A 24,414-nucleotide genomic window follows, 5' to 3' on the forward strand; every position below is an offset into this window, starting at 1 on the left:
CATAACATATGTTCTTTCTATGGTGTGGAGCCTGAACTCTCATCAGGGCTCAGCAGCTTGTGTGCTCGCCAATGCCACCAACTAGGCCATGACTGTTCTTGCAATGATCAAAAATATCACATGGAAACAGGATCAGTTAAGAGTTTTACTGGGAAAGGTTTTTTTCTGGGTTTGGGGGTCATAGAGGGAGAAAAGAGGACAGAGGGGTCAGAAGCAAGGGCTAGAAGTGGCTCTCAGGGGCCACCGCATACTCCATATCCAACCCCTTGACCTTGCAATAATGAATGCAGATCAAGGAACACGCCTTCATTCTCTGCGCTGGCTTACCGTGTGCGTGTGGGGTGCGCTTTTTCTCTTGTCATGCTGGGAGCCAAAAAGATTGCAGCCCATGAGGCAATGGGCCCTCTCTTGATCCTTACCGGGTCATTAATTGACCACTCAAGGTCTTCATTTATCTGCAGGTCCTCACTGTCCAGAACATAATTCAGGTGAAGACAGGAAAGCAGTGGGTTTCTGGGACACCACCTTAACTTAGTTGCATTCCTTCCTCCATGCCAGCAACCTTCCAGTCTACAAGATTCCAGTTTGTGAAGTGAACAGTGATATTTTCCAAACTTTGTTATTTCTCTTTTAAGGTGGGGGGGGGGGGGGGGCGGGGTTGGCGGTGGTGGTGTGGTTGTCATGGTTTTGAATGGATCACTTACATCCCTGCTATTGTGAAGCAGTAAAGCCTTCACAGTGTCTATCAGACATTCAGCTGAGATACTCCTTCAGAAATGTCACCACTCAGGTGCTACATAAAGGAACATTCCTGCAGCTGACGTTTCAAAAACCTCACCCATCTGTTGAACTATGAATCTATAATACATCAAAGAATGTTGCCGAGTAACTCAAAACCTTTCCCAGCAGTTGAATGAAGAGTTTATATCTTTGCCTCAATCTATTCATTGGGCTACCCTAAGAATGGTTCTCCTCCCTTTTCTAAGAATGGCTTAATCTGGATTAACGTATGTCGTAAAAGGAGGGCATATTTACCTCATGATGGTTCACATTTATTGGAAAGTGAATCACTTCCCTCAATTTAGTTTTTCCTACATCAAACAATTTGGGTTTTGAGGAACCTTTCCAAGCCCTGACAGGTGATGCATCGTGATGAGCTTGCTGACTTGCAGAATTTGGAGTCTCACAAAAATACCAAGGTATTGTGTGGTGATACTGCAGCTTTAAGAGGTATATTTTGACCCTTTTTAATGAAGAGAGGCCAAGATAGAGGTGACAAGTAGTCTGTTCCAAGCCAATAAACAGCTTGTAAGACATTGGTGTCTTTGTTTGAAGTTTGAACAATAGAAGCAGCCTGAAGGGGTGGGGTGAAGAGCTTATAAAACTAAGATTTTAGTTTAGCTTGCAGTAACTGTTGAAGTTTGGGATCAACTGTATATCTCTCCCTGCTACAGCAGAACACTTCAGTACTTTTTCTCTCTCTCAGAGTTTTCTCTTGATGCATTTTCCCCGAACTGGAGAATTGCATGAGAGACAATCCATTTTGCTAAATTTGCCTTTAGCCCAAGTGTGTGTTTATGGGATGTTTCTCTATTGCAACAATTACTGTTTATTAGTTAAACAATTTATTCTTCTATCAAAAGTTTTCCAGTAGAATTCAGGTATTCCACTTCTTTCTTTTGTCTGTATTTTAATTATAGTATAAGAATAAAGTGTTTTTGCTTTAAGCCTGGATGTTTGACCAATGGGATTGCAATCAGAACACAACGTCTTACTCTTGCTTTTAAACTCAAGAAAAATTGTGGTCCAGGCTACCTTCTTCGTATGTTTAGGTGAGGTTTGGTCTGGCCCATTATAGATGCCAATCCTTAAATTGTTGTTAACCATCAGTATGACTGGACAGCTGCACATATTAAATCATGTAATACTTTATGTTCCTCATCTGTCTAAAGATGACACTGAATTTAACACCCAAGAACCAGCTGGATGCTTCAGTGCAGTGAGTACTACACTTGACTGCAGTTATCTATGACACATTGGTCCTGATGACTCGCCCAGCTTCCATTAGTGCCTCAAAGAGATTTGTCTCAGTTGAAATGTTGTGCCTAGTAAAAGTAGCTAAAAGGTAACAACCAAACTCAATAAATTCTTGACTCTAAAACATCATTGTCTTAGAATTATTGCCTGGTATTCACATTCACTAAGACTCTAAAAGGACAAGCCAAAAATAAGAACTTGAGAAACCATAATCTTTTATTGTTTCTGACTAAAATGCCAAAGAAATGTAAACCTCTTTCCAGGAAGAATTCCACATCATTCACATTCAATCTGAAGCAGTACAGACAAATACTTCATGTCAATGGCCATTCTCACCCTTAATGAGCCAAGCTTTCCTCCAATACAATGACTCAGTTCTTAAATACTCTATGTATTGGATACACTTGGTTGAGGAAGATGCTTGACGACCAGTGAAAAGTCATGCATTTGCTCAGATATTAATTCAGATATTCTCGATACAGACCGCATCTCCACACTGCTCCTTGGTGGCATCATCTGAAAACATGACATCAGGACCCACATGTATGCTGACATCACCCAGCTCCACCTTGCTGTCACCACTCCCAATCTCACTGAAGCTTATAAATGGTCATTGCTTGTTCAACATGCTGCATCGGGTGTGCACAAATTTCCTTCCCAATTTGGAAGATCAAAGCCATTGACTTTGGCTTCACTCCCTAGTTGCCCTCTCCCTAGTAACTGAGGCTGAATCAAACTGCTCCAGTTGGAGTTGGTATATATTCACACTTGGGATGATAAGTGGCAAGTAATCATTCATGCCACTGAAATGCCAGGCAATGACCACCTCCAACAAGGGAGAGTGTATCCTGAATTTCCCCCTTCAATGGTGTTACCAGCACTGAAACCACACTATCAACATCCTGAAGGCTGCCGGGGGTGGGGGGGGGGGGGGGGGGCGCGCTGGTTGGGGGGTCAACATTTGTCAGAAACTGAATTGGATTCACCATACAAATACAGTGGCTACAAAAACAGGTCAGAGATCTGGAATCCTGCAGCAAATAACTTGTCTCCTGATTTCCCCGAAGCCTGTCTCCCATCTACAAGGCACAGGTTGGGAGTGCGACAGAAAATCTCCACTTGCCTGGATGGGTGCAGCGCCAATGACATTCAAGAAGCTTGAAACCATCCAGGAAAAAGCAGGCCACTTGATTAGCACCTCTTCAATATTCAACCCCTCCATCAGTGCTCAGCAGCAGCAGCAGTGTATACTAGACATAGTGTGACAATTTCAAAGGGATCATCCAAAATCATCTTCCAAAACTTACACTTCTATTACTTAGAAGAACAAGGGAAACAATGAATGGGAAAACCATGAACTGCAAGTTCCGATCCTGATTTGGAATTATCTCAGCATTCCGACACTGGTGCTCCATTAAAGTTCTGGAACACCCTTGCTAACTGCCCTATGAACATATTTATCCGTCACACCATGAACTGCAGTGCTTCGAGAAGGCAGCACACACTATTATGAATGTGCAATAAATGCTGGTCTATCTAGCAATGCTTACATCCCATAAATTCCCTCCATAAACGTCTGAGTCATTCAAATTATCTATCTCTTATTTTAAGGCATTCCTTCCTTAATAACTAATATCCTCTTACATGGCACAGTTTGATAACACTCCTGTGAAGAACTTTGGGTAATTTCCTGTATTAAAGGTTGTGTTGCATAAACAGGGAGATAACAGATCCTAAAGCTAATTAAACCACCGTTTGACCATCAACAACCCATTCAACCTGTTGCCCTGACAAGAAAAGTTGCCCTTCCTATTCAGCTGTTCGAGGTGACAAGTAAAATTTTAAAAAGACACAAAACACTGAAGGAAAATCTAAAACTTCCAAGCCAAGGTCAAGTGTCGCATGGAATTGTTCATTAAACTTTCTTTTTAGATAGCTACCATTTTCAATTCTAGTGCATAATCATTTAATTAAGTTTCATTTCTTAAACTATGGACTTTAAAAAATCCAATGATCCTGTCAAGAACATTTAAAGGTATGAGCAACATATCTGGCTTTACTCACTCACAGAGGTGTGCCTGACATTTCTTATGCAGAACTACATGGGTGTAAGGCATTATCTTTCCATAGTACATAGCGTTCTCCATTCACTGAGTGTAAGCTAATTGGGGCTTTATGCAAGACCTCCTGTCAAATTCCTAGCAATCACTTGAGAAGTACTTTGCAAGAGAAAAAGCACTCCGACATCCTGCTTTCGATCGACTGTTTTCAGGTGCTGTCAATGGCTGGACTGTGTCAGCTAATGCTGCAATAGCAATGGCTTCTCTTTAGTCTCCTGAATATTGACATAAGCTGAGATGCAGTGTAGCACGTCCCAGGAGACATTCTGACAGTCAGCTCTTTCTGATGGGGAAGTCTGCAGCCTGTCCCCTTGCAAAGGAAATGACAATGTCTAATTCTGGATTCAGATAACTGTGGAATGAGTGTGGCATCAAGGAGCTCAAACAAACCCAGGAGTCATTGGAAGTCAAGGGGAAAACTCTCCAATTGTTTGAGTCAAACCAAGTACAAAAGATAATGGCTGTGATGATTAGAAATCAATAATTAAGCTCCAGGACTTCTCTGCAGGAGCTCCTCAGCAGAATCTCGCAGCCTCATCCATCTTCAGCTGCTTCGTCAGTGACATGCCCTTCTTCATCAGGTCAGAAGTGTGGATGTGCACCAGTGATTGCACAATGTTCAGTATCATTTGTGACTTCGCAAATACTGAAGCATTCTACGTTCACAGGCAGAATGATCTGGACAACATTCACACTTGGGATGATAAGTGGCAAGTAATCATTCACGCCACTAAAATGCCAGGCAATGACCACCTCCAACAAGAGAGAAAGTATCTTGAAACTCCCCTTGATATTCAATGGTGTTACCAGCACTGAAACCACATTGCCAACATCCTTGGGGTCATCATTTGACAGAAACTGAACTGGACTTGCCATACAAATACAGTGGCTACAAAAACAAGTCAGAGATCTGGAATCCAGCACGAGTAACATGGTCCCTGATTTCCCCAAAGCCTGTCTGTCGTCTACAAGGCACAGGTCAGGAGTGCAATGGAATATTTTCCACTTGCCTGGCCGGGTGCAGCTCCAACAACATTCAAGAAGCTTGACACCATCCAGGACAAAGTAGGCCACTTGACTGGCACCTCATCAAATACTTTCAATATTCAATCCCTCCATCAGTGCCCAGCAGCAGCAGTATTTACTATTGACAAGATGTACTACGGCAATGTCAAAGAGATCTTCCGAGAGCACATTCCAAAACCTACAAATTCTAACACCTCAAATAACAAGAGAAGCAATGAATAGCAAAACCATGAACTGCAAGTTCCAATCCAAACCACACATTGTCCTGATTTGGAATTATCTCACCATTCCTACATTGTTGCTTCATCAAATTTCTGGAACTCCCTTGCTAACTGCAGTGTGAGTGTATTTATCCCTGACCTCATGACCTGTTGTGGTTAAGAAAGCAGTTCATCACCACTTTGTCACATTTTATTAGGGATGTGAAATAAATGCTGGTCTATCTAGCAATGCTTACATCCCACAAATCACCTCTATAAATGCCTCAGTCATTCTAATGATCTATCCCTTATTTTAAGGCATTCTTTCCTTAATAACTAATATCCTCTTGCATGGCACAGTTTATATCACGTTTGATAACACTCCTGTGAAGCACTTTGGGTAATTTCCTGTATTAAAGGTTGTGTTGTATAAACAGGGAGATAACAGATCCTAAAGCTAATTAAACCACCATTTGACCATCAACAACCCACTTACCTGCTGCCCTGACAAGAAAAGTTGCCTTTCCTTTTGAGCTGTTTGATGTGACAAGTAAAATTTTAAAAACACAAAACACCGAAGGAAAAATCTAAAACTTCCAAGCCAAGGTCAAATGTCACATGGAATTGTTCATTAAACACGATTTTTTAGATAGCCACCATTTTCGATTCTAGTGCATGATGATTTAATTAAGTTTCATTTCTTAAACTATGGACTTTAAAAAAATCCAATGATCCAGTCAAGAACATTCAAAGGTATGTGTGACATATCTGGCTGTACTCACTCACAGAGGCATGCCTGACATTTCTTACGCAAAATTATGTGGGTGTAAGGCATTATCTTTCCACACCACATAGCTTTCTCCACTCCCTGACTGTAGGCTAATTGAGGCTTTACGCAAGGCCTCCAGACCTGTCAAATTCCTAGCAACCACTTGAGAAGATTTACTTTGCAAGAGAAACAAAGCACTCCGACATCCTACTTTCGATCGACTGTTTTCAGGTGCTGTCAATGGCTGGACTGTGTCAGCTAATGCTGCAATAGCAATTGTTTCTGTTTAGTCCCCTGAATGTTGACATAAGCTGAGATGCAGTGTAGCACGTCCCAGGAAACGGTCTGACTGGCAGCTCTTTCTGATGGGGAAGTCTGTTGGCTGTCCCTTTGCAAAGGAAATGACAGGCGATATCTGATTTAGGACACTTCCAGCACATTATAACAGACATATTTTCCAGCAGGGAACACTCCTGATCAGACATCAAAATTTCAACTGAGTTCTCTACTCCCTTGGCAGCTCTAGCGCTCCATCTGTGAAAGAATTGAGAGCAATGGCTCAGGTTCAGAACAATTCCCCCTCTGTGCATACCAAAACCACACTATTTATGGTCATTGATTTATATTTGGAATGTCAAGACTAAACAGTAAGGAAGGCCAGATGCTCAGGCAGATAGAAAAATTCACAAACTTCTCACGTTTTAAAGTAACGAACAGGAAATTAAATGTATACAGCAAAACAAATCTGAAGAAAAAAACACAATTTTCAGTATCTACAGGAACGAGAGCAAAACTCAATACCTAACCCTCACTTCATTGGAAGGATATCATCGATGGGTCCGTGCCATGGCTTCATAATCCTGGTGTGCAGGGAAAGGAGAAAGAACTAATCAGGTTTCCTTTCAGCATTTGGCTCATAATGCTTGGGCATTGCTGACTAGGCCATCATTTATTACTCATTCCTAATTGCCCTTGAGAAGTTGGTGGAGAGCCTCTCACCTTGATCTGCTACAGACCATGGTGGGGGCAGAGGGTGCCAGAGACTGTGAAGTCAGGGAAGGACTTCCAGAATTTTGACCCAAAGCCCTACTGCCAGGTTGTGGATTTACCCTAGATGCTGCAATTACTAAACTGGCCCTGTGTTCGTGGTCAGTCTTCCCTCAGTGGCAGTACCCTGAAGCAGGCACATATGGGCGCATTTCCCCATTGACTCATATTTCACTTCAGTTCATGTTACAGCAAAGGTACTGTCTTTTAGAACAGACAATAAACCAAGGCCTCTTCAGGGCAGTGACTAGTTGGGAAAGATCGCATGGAAATATTTGATGAAGAGCATAAGGAATTCTTGTACTGTGCTGGGAGCAGTTATGGGCCGAAAAAGATATAATCAGATTGGAAGCAGTTCAGAGGAGGTTAACTAGGATGATCTCCAAAATGGAGGGATTGCATTTTGAGCAAAGGGTGGACAAATTGGGAGCCTACTCACTGGAGTTTAGAAGAATAATAGGTGATTGCACTGAAACATACAGGATTCCTAAGGGGCTTGACAGGGTCAATGCTGAGAGGATGTTTCCCCTCATGGGAGAGTTTCCGATCAGAGGGCATAGTCTCAGAATAAAGGGGTGCTAATTTTAGACTGAGATGAGGAAAAATTTCCTTTCTCAGATAGTTGGAATTCCTTGCCACGGAGAGCTGTCGGGGCAGAGTCGTGGTGTATATTGAATGTTGAAATTGATAGATTATTGATCATCAGAGGAATTGAGAACTACAAGGAAAGAGCAAGAAAGTAGGAATGAGGAATGGTCAGATCAGTCATGATCCCACTGAATGGCAGGATAGGCCCAAGGGGCTGAATGGTCTACTCCTCATAGAATCATAGAATGCCCATAGTGTGGAAACAGGCTCCTTGGTCCAACAAGTCCACACTGACCCTGAGAGCATTCCACCCAGACCCATCCCCCTATAACCCAGCTAATCTACACATCCCTGAACGCTACTGGCAATTTAGCATGGCCGATCCACCTAGCCTGCACATCTTTGGATTGTGGGAGGAAACCGGAGCACCCGGAGGAAACCCATGCAGACACAGGGAGAATGTGCAAACTCCACATCACTTGAGGCTGGAATTGAACCCAGGTCCCTGGTGCTGTGAGGCAGCATTGCTAACCACTGAGCCACTGTTGCTATTTTTTTTATCATCATCTTCTCGTGCAGATGTGGCAGTGTCCCCAGCTGACCCAGAGCTGATGTCACCACCATAGGACAGGTCAAGAAACATTAAGAACAGCCGACATATAATAGCTGGCAGACTGTGGAATTCCCTGCATCATCACTGGATTTTCTCATAGCTACTCAAGTGGCATTGTTTTTCAAAAGAACCTGGGAAAAAGCTAACTTTATTTTTTAAAATGGTTTTAATCTACAACAAAATGCAAAGTGCAGTATGCGTATATCACATATTTACATGAGATATCGTAGGAGAAATACTTTTGATTTTGTAGGCATATTTATGTGCTATCAGCAAGGCTGCTGTGGAGATAATACAAATCAAACAAGCTCAGGCTTGTTGCTAGGACTTCAGTGAAGGATACCCACTAACAATCGCTCTTTTGAACTGACAGCACTGTTTCAGTTAATGCATCAATTACTTAAGTCCAACTTAAAATTAATCTTTTTCACCAACTGATTTCTCCGAGAGGAAGGGTTGAAAACTGAGAACCAGGCTGGGCAGTTGTACGGCACTATGCGCATTTCTTAGTAGCTTGAAGCCACAAGAAATACATCAAAAATGTTTATCAGTAACAGGAGGGCAAAATGCGAATTAGCGCTAGCAGCAGTGCCCTTGATTTCCAAACTACTTGATATTTCAGTACTGAGAAAGCTATCATTCGGTCAACGTCAGCAAGGATACAATGCAATGAATGGAGTTCCTGTGGTGCAGTGATAATGTCCCTGCCTCTGAACCAGGAGGCCTAGGTTCAAGCCACATCTGTGCCAGAGATGCGTCATAACATACTTGCCTCGACTGACTAGGAAAATATTAAAAATGGAACGAATAACAGGTCTGCCCTGGATATGAAGAATTTCCTTTGGGGGGTACTGCCATCTGAAGACAATGATCTGTACCAAAAGCACTCAAAAGTCTGCATCATCCACTCAAACTATGATTAGCAAGAATGTGGGAAATTTAATCTCCTTAAATACCAGTCACAGTTTGATTTTAAAAAAACATGGAGTCTTCTGCATCTTTATTACTTTTGCACATCAGCAAGTAATTAAATGTGTGCACTTCCAATCTCTAAATAAATCTGTAGTGTGTGTTCAGACTTTGTGTATTGACCCAGTGGAGCTGCATTTACTAACTTTTCTTAGAAAAAGTAGATACTAAGCATGCTGTGGAATTTCAAGCTTTGGATAGTACAATTGAGTTGGTGTTAAGCCTAGAAAAATATCCTTGGCCCAGCTTTTGGATCTCAGAACTCTCACGTTTATACAGTCAGGTGGGTTCCAGCAGATGGGAAAACCATCAATAGGATGACCTTGTGTATGGACAAAGGCAGCTAGCAGAAAACAGTGAGCGTGTAAGCTTAATATCTATCATTACCAAAATGCTTCAAAGTCCAATATTCAAGAAGAAATAGGAGGCTGTTTAAAAAAATTTTATGTTATCAGAATCAACAAGGATTTGCAAGATGGAAATCACAATTGACAAATAAGCCAGAGTTCTTTCAGGCTATGACAGAGTTGTTAAATGGGAGCTGGTAGTGTATTTGGATTGAGAAGGTTTTCGATAAGGTGCCACACAAAATATATTGCACAAGATTATAGCTCACAGCATTGGGGATAATGTATTAGCATGGATTGAGGATTAATTAACACACAGAAACAGACAGTTGGGATTTAATGGGTCTTTCTCAGGTCACAATGACGTAACTAGTGGAGTGCTGCAAGAATCAACAATTTACTTCAGAGATAATGGGAACTGCAGATGCTGGAGAATTCCAAGATAATAAAATGTGAGGCTGGATGAACACAGCAGGCCAAGCAGCATCTCAGGAGCACAAAAGCTGATGTTTCGGGCCTAGACCCTTCAGCTTTTGTGCTCCTGAGATGCTGCTTGGCCTGCTGTGTTCATCCAGCCTCACATTTTATTATCAACAATTTACTTTCTATTTTAATGACTTGGGGGGGCGGGGAGCAGAGGATAACATAACCAAATTTGCTGATGATACAAAAGTAGGTGGGAGGGCATGTTGTGGTGAGGTCATAAGGAATCTGCATATGTAGATTGAGCGAATGGGCAAAAACTTGGCAAATGAAGTCTAATGCAGGAAAATATAAAGTCATGCACTTTTGGAGGGAAAAAAAAAATCAAAAAGCACATTTTTAGTTAAGTGGAGAGAAACCTCAAAATAGCACGGAGTCATCGGGCTCTTATACATCAAAGACACTCAGTTAACACGCAGGTGCAGCAAGCAATGAAGGTGAACGGAACTTTGGCCTGCATTGCTTGTGGTTGGAGGGAAATTTGGAAGTCTTGTCACAATTTTGCAGGGTATTGCTGAGTCCACCCCTACAGTACTATGTACAACTTTCATGCCTGCATTTGAGATAGGGTATACTGACATCAGAGGCTGTTCAAAATTGATTCACCATGTCAATTCCACGAATGAAGGGGTTGGCTTCTCAAGAATAGCTAAACAGGTTAGAAATTTTTACAAATTACAGTTAAGAGGGACGATGGGTGACTTTATTGAAATAAACAGGAATTTGAGGGGAGTTTGACTGAATAGATAGAGTCCGTTTCCATGCTGTATGACTTTTTGGTCTAACTTGTCCATGCTGACCAGGCATCCCAACTAACCTAGTCCCATTTTCCAGCATTTGGCCCATATCCCTCTAGACTCTTCCTATCTGCATACCCATCCAGATGTCTTTTAAATGTTGTAATTGTACCAGCTTCCATCGCTTCCTCTGGCAGCTCATTCCACAAACACAGAACACTCTGCGTGTAAAAGCTTACCCCTCAGGTCCTTTATAAATTTTTCCCCTCTCACCTTAAACCTATGTCGTCTAGTTTTGGACCCCCCTACCCTAGGAAAGATTTTGGCTATTCACTCTATCCGTGCCTCTTGTGACCTTATAAGCTCTCTAAAAGGTCATCCCTCAGCCTCTGACGCTCCAGGGAAAATAGACCCAGCCTATTCCGCCTCACTCCACAGTTCAAACTCGAGGGTCTCAGCAACATCCTAGTAAATCTTCTCTGCAGCCTCTCATTTAACAACATCCTTCCTATAAAAGAGGGACAGAATAGCATGCAGTATTCTATATGTGGCGTTACCAATGCCCTGTACGGCCGCAACGTAATGTCCCAAATGCTACACACAGTGCACTGACCAATGAAGATGTTGAGATGATGTTTTGACGAGTGGCATTCTTGTGCATAAACCACAGACAGCCATGATAGACATTTAAGTGAATAATACAGAATGCAAATGGAATGTTGTCCTTTATTTCAAAGGGAATAGAACAAAAAAAGTGGAAAATCCTTGTTAAAAACTATAGAAGGCACGAGTTAGACTATGCCTAGAATACTGTGAAGAGTTTTGGTCCCCTTATCTAAAGGAAAGATATATTGGCTTTGGAGACAACCCAGTGTAGGTTCACTCGGCTGATACTGGCAATGGAGGAATTTCTTAATGAGGGGAGGTTGAGTAGATCCTGTACTCATTATTAATCAGCAGAATGAGAGGACATTTTATCGAAAGGTGTAAGATTCTTAGAGAGCTCAACAGGATAGACGTGGAAAAATTGTTTGCACTTGTGGGAGAGTCTAGGGCCTGAGGGCATAGTCTCAAAATAATTGGTTACCTATTTAAAACAGCAGAGGAATTTCTTTTCTCTGAAGGTTGTGAATCTGCAGGGGGCTACAGAGGCTGGGCTGTTAAGAAAATTCAAGGTTTAAATAGGCAGATTTTTAATTTGAAGCGGAGTTGAAAATTATCAAATCAGTCATGATCTCTTTAAATGGTCAAATGGCTTGCTCTTGCTCCTGCAATTGTGGTCTTATGTTCTTAGGTAGTAGACATGGTAACAATCATCCTTCAGAGTTGGAGGGAAGTAGAGTTAAAGTTCCAGGTACATTTTAACACAGCTTCAAAATCATTCCAAAAGAATGCAACGACAAACTACATAACAAGGGCACGACCCCATCAAATAATGTGTGTTAACGAAGTTCACAAAAATGCAATGAGAAATGCAGAGTTACAAATTTTTTTATTTCAAAATGAAGATGTTTAAAACCAGACAAAGTGTGTCAATAGGCTAGAAATTACTTTTCATAAATATGTAGAGAAATGGAAAGCAGCGGCTTAAAAAAATTCACAGAAATAAGGCAATTCATATCTCCAAAAGAGCAGGCTACAATATCAGTCAGCGTAACAACAATGTGCTGCGTTGTGTCAGGAAGCAAGTGAGTGGCAATATTGCAGCAAATTTCAGTTAAGAGAGTATGTTTTAGAAAGTGCACTGAGGTGAAGATCCAGACTAGCTTACTGATTAATTTGCTGATGTAAGAACACGGATGGAAAAAGGAACTGAAGCATCACTTTGATCGAGACTGAATAAACAGATATTACAACATGGTTGTGAAAAATGGGAAGACATGAAGAGCTCAATGTAAATTAATCAGATCATTTCAAATTGCTTGCCACCTCAAACTGATGCATTTAATTTTCAACTTCCTTTTCTTTGTTCTTGGGATCTGAGCATCACGGGAAAGGACAGCATTTACTGTCCATCACTTCATGGAATGGTGGTGAGCCACCTTGACCCCAGCCATTCATGTGGTGCAGGTACAACCAGAGAGCTATTACAGAAGGGGTTCCATGATTTTGATGCACAAACAATGGAGAACTATTGCTTGCTCAACACAACTCCAGCATACAAAATCAATCCTTCTTTCAAAGGGTAATATAGTGGTAAAATCACAACTATGTTTGCACAATAACGTTCAAAATAAATATTTTAAATTTGGGGAAGTTGTAGATTTAGTTGTGTAGTTGTAAATTTGGGGCAAGTTGCATGGTGACATTGAACTGTGAAGAAACATGCATGCACACCAAGAAAGCTAAGATTGATCAATTTTGGGATAAAAGATTTTTGCTGGTATGCAAAACCAGAAACTACCATTCGTCTGACTGGATGACAGTCCACTATGGCCAGAATAGTGAACACATGACTATAATCCTGTACGCTGTTGAAAACCTGTATATTAGTCAAAGATCATGACAGTATGTATGAAGCAATACAGATCAGTGGAAGAATGTATGTTGAGGTTATGGCCTTCAAGTTTGAGTTGGAGCAATCAAAAGTGGTCCGCTTTTAAAAAAAAAGTCTGAACCCTACACAAACTACAACAGGCACTACGATTCTCTTCACAGGTGATATAACAGATCTTGAACTACCTTCAATCATCTTCCCTTACTTACAGCAATAAAACACTGAAAACAGGCCCAATCACAAAATATGATCAGAACTGCAAAGAGGTTACAAAAATGGTAAATTTACATTAATTTACAAGTTGTAGGTAAATATTTCAGGGTTAAAAACCATCAAACACTGAACAACACCTCACACTTAAAAAGGCTAATCTGGAAGGGTCACTTCGAATGTGCACGAATTGGGTTGAGATATGGACAAAACGAGCACTTAACTATCAAAGGATAGCCTTCGCACAGAACAAGAATTTAATCAGACTGCCTCAATTAAATAGTGTTGTTATTTCCAGAACAACCTACCATTTGAAGATAGCCTTCACCTGCCATGGCAATGAACTCACTTGATGTTGGTCCCCCGCCAATTCCAGCATCACAAAATATTCACCTAACCAAGCTAGTAGAAGGATAGGTCTGCTGATCAGACATCCATACATAGAATATTGTCATAAAAACAACTTTTCCAGTGGCTTTGGTCAATTTGATGACACAGTGCAGTGGGATCAAACCATGTGATCCAATTTCAACACCTTTACCAATTATTCAAAGATTTTCCAAATCCTCTGCGAGGATCAAAACAAAAAGGCTCAGAACAGATAAAAATTTATCAAGTGTCCTCTCAGAGGAATAAGAAGTATTTTATGACATCAATAAAAGTGAACCTAGAATATCACCTGCTAGATCAGGCCCACGAGCTAAAAGGAAATAATGCTCAATTCGAAAGAGTTTTAAATTGACCACAGGCAAGAAAATACTTTGTAAATGTTTTATCATGCTTTGACTTATTGTTCTACCAAGTATTGCCACGTGTTCCTACAGTTTAGGGGATTTAAGATACGGATGGTCAGTAGCGTTGGTTATTTGAGAAACACCAAGTGATGAGTTGGATAGGACGAACTGGAATTCGTAATCCAGACTATTCCTTCACTAAATTATTACTAACTCTAGAACAAGTTGTACATTATTTTAATATCAACAACTACTTATAAATATACAAATTCCCTTTACAAATCAAAAAGATTTAAATGAGTCAAGCATTTGGCACCAGCGTTTTTTGATAATTAAGAAAACTGGCTTTCTTAGAAAATCAATGCCTGGTCTTCAGATAGGTGGAGGAAACCTCCCACTCTTCTGAACTCAGTTAGGTATTAAGTATTAGAGTGAATTAAATCATTACTCAAAGGAAAAATTCGTCATCAGCTGCATATTAATTCCTGGCATCATGTCTATCAGTTCTCACCGAAATAACTGTCAATTAATCAATATCAATACTTCAAACTAATTTATGAGTCTGGCCTCAAAACATTAATAGCTTTACCAATGAAGATAACAACATTCAGTATACAATTTCTAGACACCAGTTCATAACCTTGCATCTCATAGGGAAATAAGTCCAGACAAACTTATTACAACTTAACTTAGGGAGTTGTCATTTCTGCAGAGTTTCACGGAGGTAGTACCATGCTATCAGCCATCGACGGAAACCAGAGCCTAACCAGTGATTAGAAAAAAGGGTTTCCCTTGTCAAAATCTGGGAGGTAGTTGGGCAGACTTCCAGATTCAGTTTGCATGATCTAAAACCAACAGGGAAAAACACTTTGGACTCTGCATTCTATGGTGCCTGATATACGTTCCACAAAATTACATATGGGGAAATAATATGGAATCCACGAGCAGGCATACGACCTACAAGACCGTCGAGTTAGTAACGCAGACAGAAAACTACCAAAAGAAATTCTGATTGCAACAATCTTTCACATTCCAAGAAACATTTTTACAGGCATGGAAAAATACGGTGGGTGGGGAGGTAAGTTCAAGCTGTACTGTTTCTCAGGGCGGAATAATGAAAAGGAAATTGCAATTGAAAAATAAAACGTTCCCAGGTCATTACAAATATTTGATAATCAAAAGTTTCGGAAACGAGTGATTATTCTGCCCAATAAACCCCAGCTATTCTCAAAGAAAATTGTGTGCTTTGAAAGCATTGACATTTTTGGCCGCAAATTAGATTTTTTTTTCTGCCGATTCGATTTCCCCATAGAGAACTAAGCGTTTACTGGATATCATTGGTAGCCTCACAGAGGCCAATTAGACCAGACTATAATTGGGTAGCTTAGGCTGGAAGGATCGGCTTCAATCCCACCTGCTACAGTGGTGTGTCATAACGTGTCTGAACATTTTGATTAAAAACATATAAAAATATAAAACTGGATCGCCGGATGTGATAATGTTACACTAATTAGCAAAACCTCAGTTAATGAAGAGGAAAGCCCAAAAGCGCACTCATTCTAAATCTTCAGAATTAAACCCAACAAGGAACAGCAGATAGTAATAATTCCATCAACTGCTACAGTCTTCACCTTCATCTCATGCCTCATTTAAAAGCCGTTAAGAAATTGTGACATTTAAATCGGAAATTCCAAATAACACACACCTTCAGCATTAGCAAGAGGGTTAACAAAAAGCAGAGTATGTGATGAATTGGAATAATGCGCAAGACTGGAGATTCAAAATGGCCTCTTTGTTTTAAAATGCAATGTGGACAGTCCTGGTTGAACCTTCACGGCACTTTTGTGTTTTCAACGAGCTGAATTCTTTTCTCTCATCTCCCCCAGGCCAGCAGCGTTTTCAATTCTTTAGTAAACATTCAAAGCTATGCCACTTGAAGACTGGAGGGAAAACACGGCCACAACTAAATGGCAACCGTTGAATAACCTGAATGGGACTTGCCAGTGGTTTGTCAGTGTTTCAGCACGCAGTAGCTGGGACTAGCTCCCTGATGCAAAGTGCAAGCATGTCTCAACATGTCCAATTCCCCTCTGTAGATTTTCAACCTACAGCCTCATAAGGTGGAATAACTTGGTAAACAGCCAGGACCAGCAAATAGTTGACCACAGCACAGGGTTTCTACAGCAAAGGAAGAAAGGTTAAGGCATGAGCATTCATGGTTAAAGCAGACTAGGGAAAAGCTTAAACGTACCTGAGGTAGTTAGGACTCCTGCAGTATACACAATGCTCAAAAACCACATTCAGTCAATTCTTTAAAATATAGGCTTAGGAACTATTCTTGAACATTCTTTGACACTGTTTAAAGTAGTACCAGAAAGTAGTGCTATTTAAAAGGGGGGGGGGGGTGGAAATCACGCAGTGAAAGTTTTGCATGTCTTTATAGTAAAGCACAATTGTAATTGAATCAGAAACAATATCAGGATTTAAGTTAGGAATTTGTTTATGACCCATTGGTGAATTCATTCTCACCCACCTCGCTATATTGAATTTGATTGATTTTGTGTGCAAAACATGCTATCAGGATTCACTCAAGTCACAAGATGAGGTGGCACTTTAAAATGACTTGGAAACGAAGCTGAAAATTTCCCTTGATGGCGAGTGTTTGAATACAGAGTGACAAAACTGATAACCGAGGCTCTTTACAATACAGAAAGCCCCACAGTATTCCATGTTACAAGATCTGTCCATCCAGCTGGCAATCTTGAAAAACTGGGTCCAAATGGCTCAAGCCATTCAAAGCGATGCTGTTTCAGTCACTTTTGCCTGGGGCCGGACTTACTCCACATCTTCTGGTGACAGGTTTGAGAATATCCAGGTTAAATAGCGATGTCATCCTGGTCAGGAGGGCTGAAGGCTGCAGCCCTGAGGATATCCAGAGCATGAACCAAGATGAGGGTTCCTGTCAAGTGTTTCCAGCGCTTGGTGATGGGATGCTTCATTTTATCGAGTCCCAGGTGCAGTTCCTGAATCACATCCCTGTAGCTGTCTCCAATCTGTGCACTCCAGGTCAGCAAGAAATCATATGCTGGTTTCCACATAGCCTGGAAGAGTACAAATCAATCAGACCTATGATTTTGTACAACTGCCTGCGTTTACATAACACTATTTACGTTGCAAATCATATTGACCCTTCCAGTGGCAGAAGGTAGTTTCATTTTACTAATCTTGTCACATCTTTGTAGTCTAATAATAGATTAGAAGCCGAATACTGTAAGACACAACTAGCCACTTTTGAAAATTGTCATTCATTTTAAAGGATTGCTGTCTTGGCGGTAACTATGTAGCAGATAAAGGGAGTGTTTAATTTAGAATCAGGTCCGACCTTATTGCTAAATACGCTTCTGCACATAACAAGGATGGGCTTTACCCAACACTGGCTCTTTGCTCACCCAATCAAACTGAGTCACTTAAACAGGAAAGGGGCTGACATTGTTAACAGCAGAATTAATTCTACATACCTAGGTTATAATCAAATTCACAGTGACCCATGCCTCAGAGTCAGCAATGGAAAAAAATCAGCTAGAACATTCCAAACACAGAGAACCAAAAACCAAACTGGTTTTCCAAGGCAATTAACTTGTCAGCGGCCACGCTCGATATTTTGGAATTTCTCGCAGTTATCACAAACGTTCATTCGCTGCTCAGCTGTACCGTATCCCAAGAGAATAATAAAATTCAATGCCTAGTTTGTTATGTAACCAAGGACAGAGGGAAGTAGAGAAAAATAAATGCAAGACTCCTGCTAGTAAGCATTATTACTATGACTACACTGCGTGTGCTATCCTTGACTAAAGACAGGATCAGCTTGGCTTTTATATCCTTAACAACAACTTACACCTATACAGTGTCTTTAATGTAATGAATGACTTCAAGGTACTTCCCAGGAGCATTATAAAATGATGACAGATGCAAGCCACATAAGCAGTTCTTAGATCAGACGGCAAAAAAAAACACAGGTCAAACATTTTCGAAAAGTGCCTTAAAATGAGAGAGGGGAGGGGAGAAAGAGGATATATACAGAGGAAATTCCAGAGTTTAGGGCTTAAATCTTGGCAACAATGGTGGTGTGATCATACTTGCAGATGCACAAGAGGCCAGAATTAGCAGTGCACAAATATCGCAAGGGAATGATGAGGTGGAGGAGACTGTAGAGATGGGAAAGGATAAGGCAGTGATGGAATTAGAAAATTTAAATAAGAAGTTTAGAATTTAAGCAACAGGTGAAGCTACTTCACAATGCTATAATGCAGTAATGAGTGACATTCACCATGATACCGCTGACAAGCCTAGGAAGCATTCTGCCTATCATACAAATGTCTTGTATGAATGCCGGTGCTGCTGTTATGCACATTGTATGTCTCAAAGACTGACAGATCATGTCAGACAAAACATTGGTTCGGTTGTTCACAACTGGTGAGGTAATGACTACAACCCAACCAACCTGCAAAACTGAAAAAGTATCTAACATCGGATGTGAATCTGTGATTGGACAATATGTGCCAAATAATCCTTGATCTGTGAATAATTACACTGACGACCAAATGAGGATTCTCATTTGGGTTCATAGTGTGATGCATTTGCATGCAATGGAAGCTACACATATTGATGCAGCAGGCCCTGCTCTTTGCAAACAGAAATAATATGCACAGGTATCAACCTAACAAAACAGGTGACAGCCAGTCTTTGGTTCATTTCTTAGGGCAATACCATAACAAACCAGAGTCTACATACCTGGTTAAAATTTAAACAAAGCTTGGCAGTTAACTGTCAGTGGTCATTTAACTGGGGGATTCTCCACAGCAATGCCTATAACAATCACAGTTCGTTGCCAACCAAGCAAGATTTTCTTCTCATACATTATTAAAATATTACTTTCCCTGTAAATTGACATTATTTGCCAATTGCCCTGATGAGTTCAAGGCAAAAAGGGAGAAGTTGAGTCCATTCATGGAAGAATTGAGAACCAGAAGGGACAGATTTAAAATGACTGGCAAAAGCAGCAATGGAGTTATCAGGAAAAACCTTGTTTATGCAGCGAATGATTAGGGCCTGGAACGTGCTGCCCAATAGAGTGTAGCGGTGACAGATTCAATTGTTGATTTCAAAAGTGAATTGGCACTTTATCTAGAAAGGAAGGAGGTGTGGAACTGAGGGGAAAAGATTGCTACTCAATATATTAGTCTCAGAGAGCCAGCACAAATGTGGCGGGCGGAATGGCACCGCCCCGCATCATGCTGTAAGCATTTCAAGATTCTACGAGTATTGATATACCTGCAATATCACTCAAACACTTGACGTCTTTGCCTCTTCAGTCTTTACGTCAACTTTATCACTTTAACAAGCACACTTCCACATTCTCAGTATCAAATTCTTGAACTGTTGAGTCAAAACCCATCGCTCAACATCAGCGATTCAAGCAGCCTGACAGTTAACTTTTTCCAAGCAGGCTTTGTTCCTCTCATAGCTGCGCTATATAGTGATATTTCACCATCTGATAAATCTATGTAACTGTTAAGTTTTCAAAATAAATACCACTGGGTTTCTTGCCAGAAGCAAGAAAACTCCAGATGAAACACAGAAAACATTCAAGGACACGGGCAGCACGGTGGCTCAGTGGTTAGCCCTGCTGCCTCTCAGTGCCAGGTGCCCAGGTTCAATTCCACCTTTGGGTGACTGTGCAAACTGCACATTCTCCTTGTGTCTGCCTGGGTTTCCTTCGGGTGCTTCGCTTTCCTCACACGGTCCAAAGATGTGCAGTTTCGGTGGGTTGGCCAAGCTAACTTGCCCATAGGGGTCAAGGATGTGTGGAATAGGGGTAGGGGTCTGAGTGGGGGGGCTCGAGGCATTGATTTGGACCTGTTGGGCCGAAGGGCCTGTTCCCACGATGTAGGGATTCTACGATTCACACTGGATATCATGCTGGACACAACAGCACAAAGGTCATCACCTTAAGCTGGAAACAAAGCCTTTTGGTATCTCAATTGGTGTTCTTTCAAGGCTTGGCTTAAGGTGCAACAAAGCAGCGAACATCACCAAAAACAGATTAACTAAATGTTTTTGGGGTCTTGCTACATACAAATTGGATCCCACAACTGCCCCCTAATTAGCACATCATTATTTTCGGACATACTCTTTTTGAGGACAAGGAATTTCTGTCCTTTGCAAAGAGATGACCTCTTTGTTAATGTGGTCAGGACAAACAGAGATGTTCACTGTCAAGCCTGGGCTAATATTAGCAATTTTGTTATTCACAAGTCAAGCTGTCCAGCTGTACAAATATACTTTGTTTTAGCAATGCCTGAGCAGTTAGCTTAGCCTAAAATGAGGGACCGTAGTCAGATTAGCAACAAAACAAAAATTATAGTGTGCCTCACACAACTTCACCCAGATAACAGCTTGATGGAGATTAGTAATAGTCGCTGTTTGTTACTGCTTACCCGGACTAAATACATCAGATAGAACAGCACAGTGTGTGTGGAATACACAGCAATTCACAAACTTCCCTACAGCTTGAGGGAGGGCGATATTAGGTCCGGTCTTTGTCTATTCGCATAGACATTACTTCTTATAAGAGTAAAAAAAGAATGCTGGAAAGCAGGATGGGTGCGAAGAGAAAGAGAAAAAAAAGAGATGGGGTAGGGACAGAGAAGGAATAACGAAAGCAGGAAACAATAAGCACAAACAAGATGACCTCAAATTGAGTTACTTCCAAGAAACTTAACCCACCTGGAAACAGAGTCTCCTTTGCACTGGAAAGAGGGGACACAGGAATGGCACATTGTCCTCCAGGTCGAGGAGGAGGAAAAGGAGCAAATTGAGAAAGAAGAAGAAGTAGGGACGGGGTTGTTGGCCAACTGCAGGTGAAACGTTTCAGGCGAGCATGCAAAACCATGAAGAAGCACTCATGCTTCTCCAGATCCTACAGAGCTGGAAGAGATAATTACATGGCTGATACTGAAAGAATACATGGCACTCTGCAGTGACACCTGGAATCCCCGCAGTACCATCGAACCATTTCAATATGGTCCAAAACTGCTGTTATAAAGTGGAGATTGTAGCCCTCTCTGAGAACTAATATCGAAGCATCCAAAGAGGGGTACTTTGCCCCATAATGTGTGAAAGGTGGTGTAATCTGCCTTTTGGCAACTTCTAATGGTTGAACAAAACAAATGCCTGACATTCTTTAAAATCAACAAGTGAGTGAACAAATTAGCTAAACTATTGACAAACCAAATAAATCCTTTCAAACTACTAACTATTCTCGAATAAAGCAAGATTCTAATGTATGCTGTTTTAATAGATACAAATCCCATGTATAGATTAAAAAAAATTCAGTCTTTCAAAATTACAGCCAGTTCTGTGCCTTCCAGAATGTTCTGTGCTTTCTCCATTGATTCTCCTGTCAGAAGTATCAATTAATTGTGCCGTTGTTATTCAGATGATAGTTTCTCTGAGACATTGTAGAGGCTGTGAGAGCCAGAAATTCTCCCTCGTGATCCAAGAGCCGTTAGCTCTGGCGAATGGCAGCTAGCTGTTGCATCTTTATCCAACTGTCACCTTCTTCTTATACCCTTGACGACATAGCAATATTTCTTACAATAGGATTTGTCCTATGTCGTTAACACATCAGACTTAAATTAAATAGGTTTTTGGTATCTAAGTACCTGGTTCAAAATGATTAGCTTAATTCAAAAGCCTGTTGTCATGGTAAAAAGGCTACTGCTTGGCCTGCTGACTGTACAGCCTTTCAATAAAATGTTTCAATTTGGATGCTGTCTCTGTACTTGAAAACTTTCAAGCTGCTGCTGCTCACTCTCTTCCATTCTTAATGTCTAAGCCCTGAAAAAGCACATGCTCTTTTAAAGGGAGTACACAATGCTATTCCCCCTAGCATTTCACAAACACCAAATTCTAACTTCCTGCATCCTATTCCAGCAGCGCTCTACCCAATTTGGCAGGAGTACACTGTTGCAGTCTTGTTGACAAAGTGTCATTTTCCACACTTTCTGGCACATTTTACTGGGTGGAATGGCTGAAAGATCAGCCCTGGGGTCCTAAAATAGAAACAACAAATTAGCCCGTTTTGAAACCATCACTCTTCTCAATAGAAAAGGATGTGCAGTTTAAATATATGTAGTCACATGGAACCAGCAAATATTATGAATTATGAGGAAGACAGTGACAGGCTTAAAGAGAACACACAAGGCGGTAGAATGGTCACACACAAGGCAAAAGAAACTTAACGTTGAGAAATGTGAAGTTATATACTTTGGTAGGAGGATTAAGATGATAGATCTGAACTAAAGTGTATAATTTTAGGAGCCAAGGCAATAGGGAGTACAAGCACATGCAAATCATTGAAGGTCAGGTAGAGAAATTGGGTAAAAAAGGCATACAATACTGAATATAACAAAGAGCTGCGAATGCTAGAGATCTGAAGTGAAAACAAAATGCTGAAGAAACACAGCAGGTCTGGCACATCTGCGGAGAAAAAACAGAGTTAATGTTTCAAGTACAGCGAACCTTCTTCAGAACCCCTCTTGCAGATATGAAGGGTCAGCAGATTCGAACGAATAGCTCTGGTGCTGCCAGATCTGCTGAGTTTCTTCAGCAATTTATGCCTTCAACACAGTACAGAATCCTGAGTTTATGCGGACAGCTCAGAAGAAATGAGCATTATGATGAACCTTGATGAAATAGGGCAGCTCAGCGAGAATACTGTGGACAAGTCCAGGTCCACGCTTTAGTGGTAATGCAGAAAGGTTTACAAGAATGGCTCGAGAGACGAGGACTTCAATTATGTCAGCAACTGGGGGCTGTCTTCCTTAAGGAAAATTTTGAGAGGGAATTTGTTAAGAGGTGTTCCAGTCAGGTGGTGTGGACAGAGTAAATGAGTAGAAACTGTTCTTGTTGACTGAATGGTCAAGAACCAGGGGGCACCAATTCAAGGGTATTAACAGAAGTGCCAATGCCAAGTTAAGGAAAAACATTTCTTTATGCAGTGAGCAGTTAGGATCTGGAATGCTATGTCTGACAGCATGGTGGAGCAGATTGTATTGTGGTTTTTAAAGAGAAAGGATAGAAACCACACACAAGCTATGATTAAAGGGCAAGAGCGACTAGCTGCACTGCTATTGTCAGAGCTAGCACAGATATAATGGACTGAATGGCGGCATTCTGTCACCATTCTATCACCCAGACTTGGAAAGAGGTGACACCGTCTGCAAACCTGCGCAAAATGTAACATGAGGGACAGCTTGAAGTGTGAAGGAAGCAGTGATTTTGGGAAGACTGGTGAGATATTTTGGAGCTAAATTACCAGGGGTTTTAAATAAAACAATTTGAAAGATAATATTTCAACTGATAATTACTAATTTGACAATGTAAATTCAAAAAGTTTCAAGGCTAAGGTCCCTTTGGGGGTTCAAGAAAAAAATTCAAATTGTTGCTTGAAGATAAAACACCTACCAGAGCCAAACACTGAAGACAGAAGTGTTTTTAAAAAGGATAGTTGTATCAATACAGTGCCAAAAATGTACCCTCTGATAGTGAGTGCTGACCCAGACTGTGTTTTGGTGCTGGCTGAATAATCTCACCTCGGTTTCAACAACTCCATTCTTGTCCCTGTGTGGGGCTTCATAGGCTTCCATCTGCTGCCGGGAAACTTTGGCCAGTTTCTCAGCCAACTCTCTCCATCTTGGGGCCACTTCAACGGCAGTGGTGAGGAGCACAAAATCCTGGATGAGCCTGGCAACCAGACCCTGGCAATCCAGTTTCAGCAAGGCCTGGGGATGACAACAGGGAAAAATTTAGTAGCTGAGAGACCACAAACATAGGGTGGTCGGGGAAAAGACCAACACGCCCATGAAACCCAACCCATGCACAACACGTGGAGCCCTGTGATTGATATATGAACCAACAGTAGGAGTAGGCCACTTGTATACTCAATCGTACTCCTCCATTCTATAAGACCCTGA

General features: G+C 41.1%; 1 protein-coding gene across 4 annotated transcripts in view; it reads right to left on the bottom strand.

Annotated features, from left to right (window-relative positions):
- Positions 1-12,425: 12,425 nt before the first annotated feature.
- The window catches only part of LOC125454049 (SH3 domain-binding protein 4-like), a 55,283-nt gene continuing 43,294 nt past the window's right edge, over positions 12,426-24,414 (bottom strand). For all 4 annotated transcript variants that reach the window (XM_048534318.2, XM_048534317.2, XM_048534316.2 and 1 more), the window contains 2 exons: positions 24,034-24,222; positions 12,426-17,478 (listed from right to left, as the gene is read on the bottom strand). In XM_048534318.2, coding sequence (XP_048390275.1) covers positions 17,254-17,478; positions 24,034-24,222 — 414 coding nt within the window. In that variant the 3' untranslated portion in view covers positions 12,426-17,253. The remainder of the gene's footprint in view (positions 17,479-24,033; positions 24,223-24,414) is intronic.

Source organism: Stegostoma tigrinum, chromosome 7 (assembly GCF_030684315.1).
Source record: "Stegostoma tigrinum isolate sSteTig4 chromosome 7, sSteTig4.hap1, whole genome shotgun sequence".
NCBI lineage: Eukaryota > Metazoa > Chordata > Chondrichthyes > Orectolobiformes > Stegostomatidae > Stegostoma > Stegostoma tigrinum.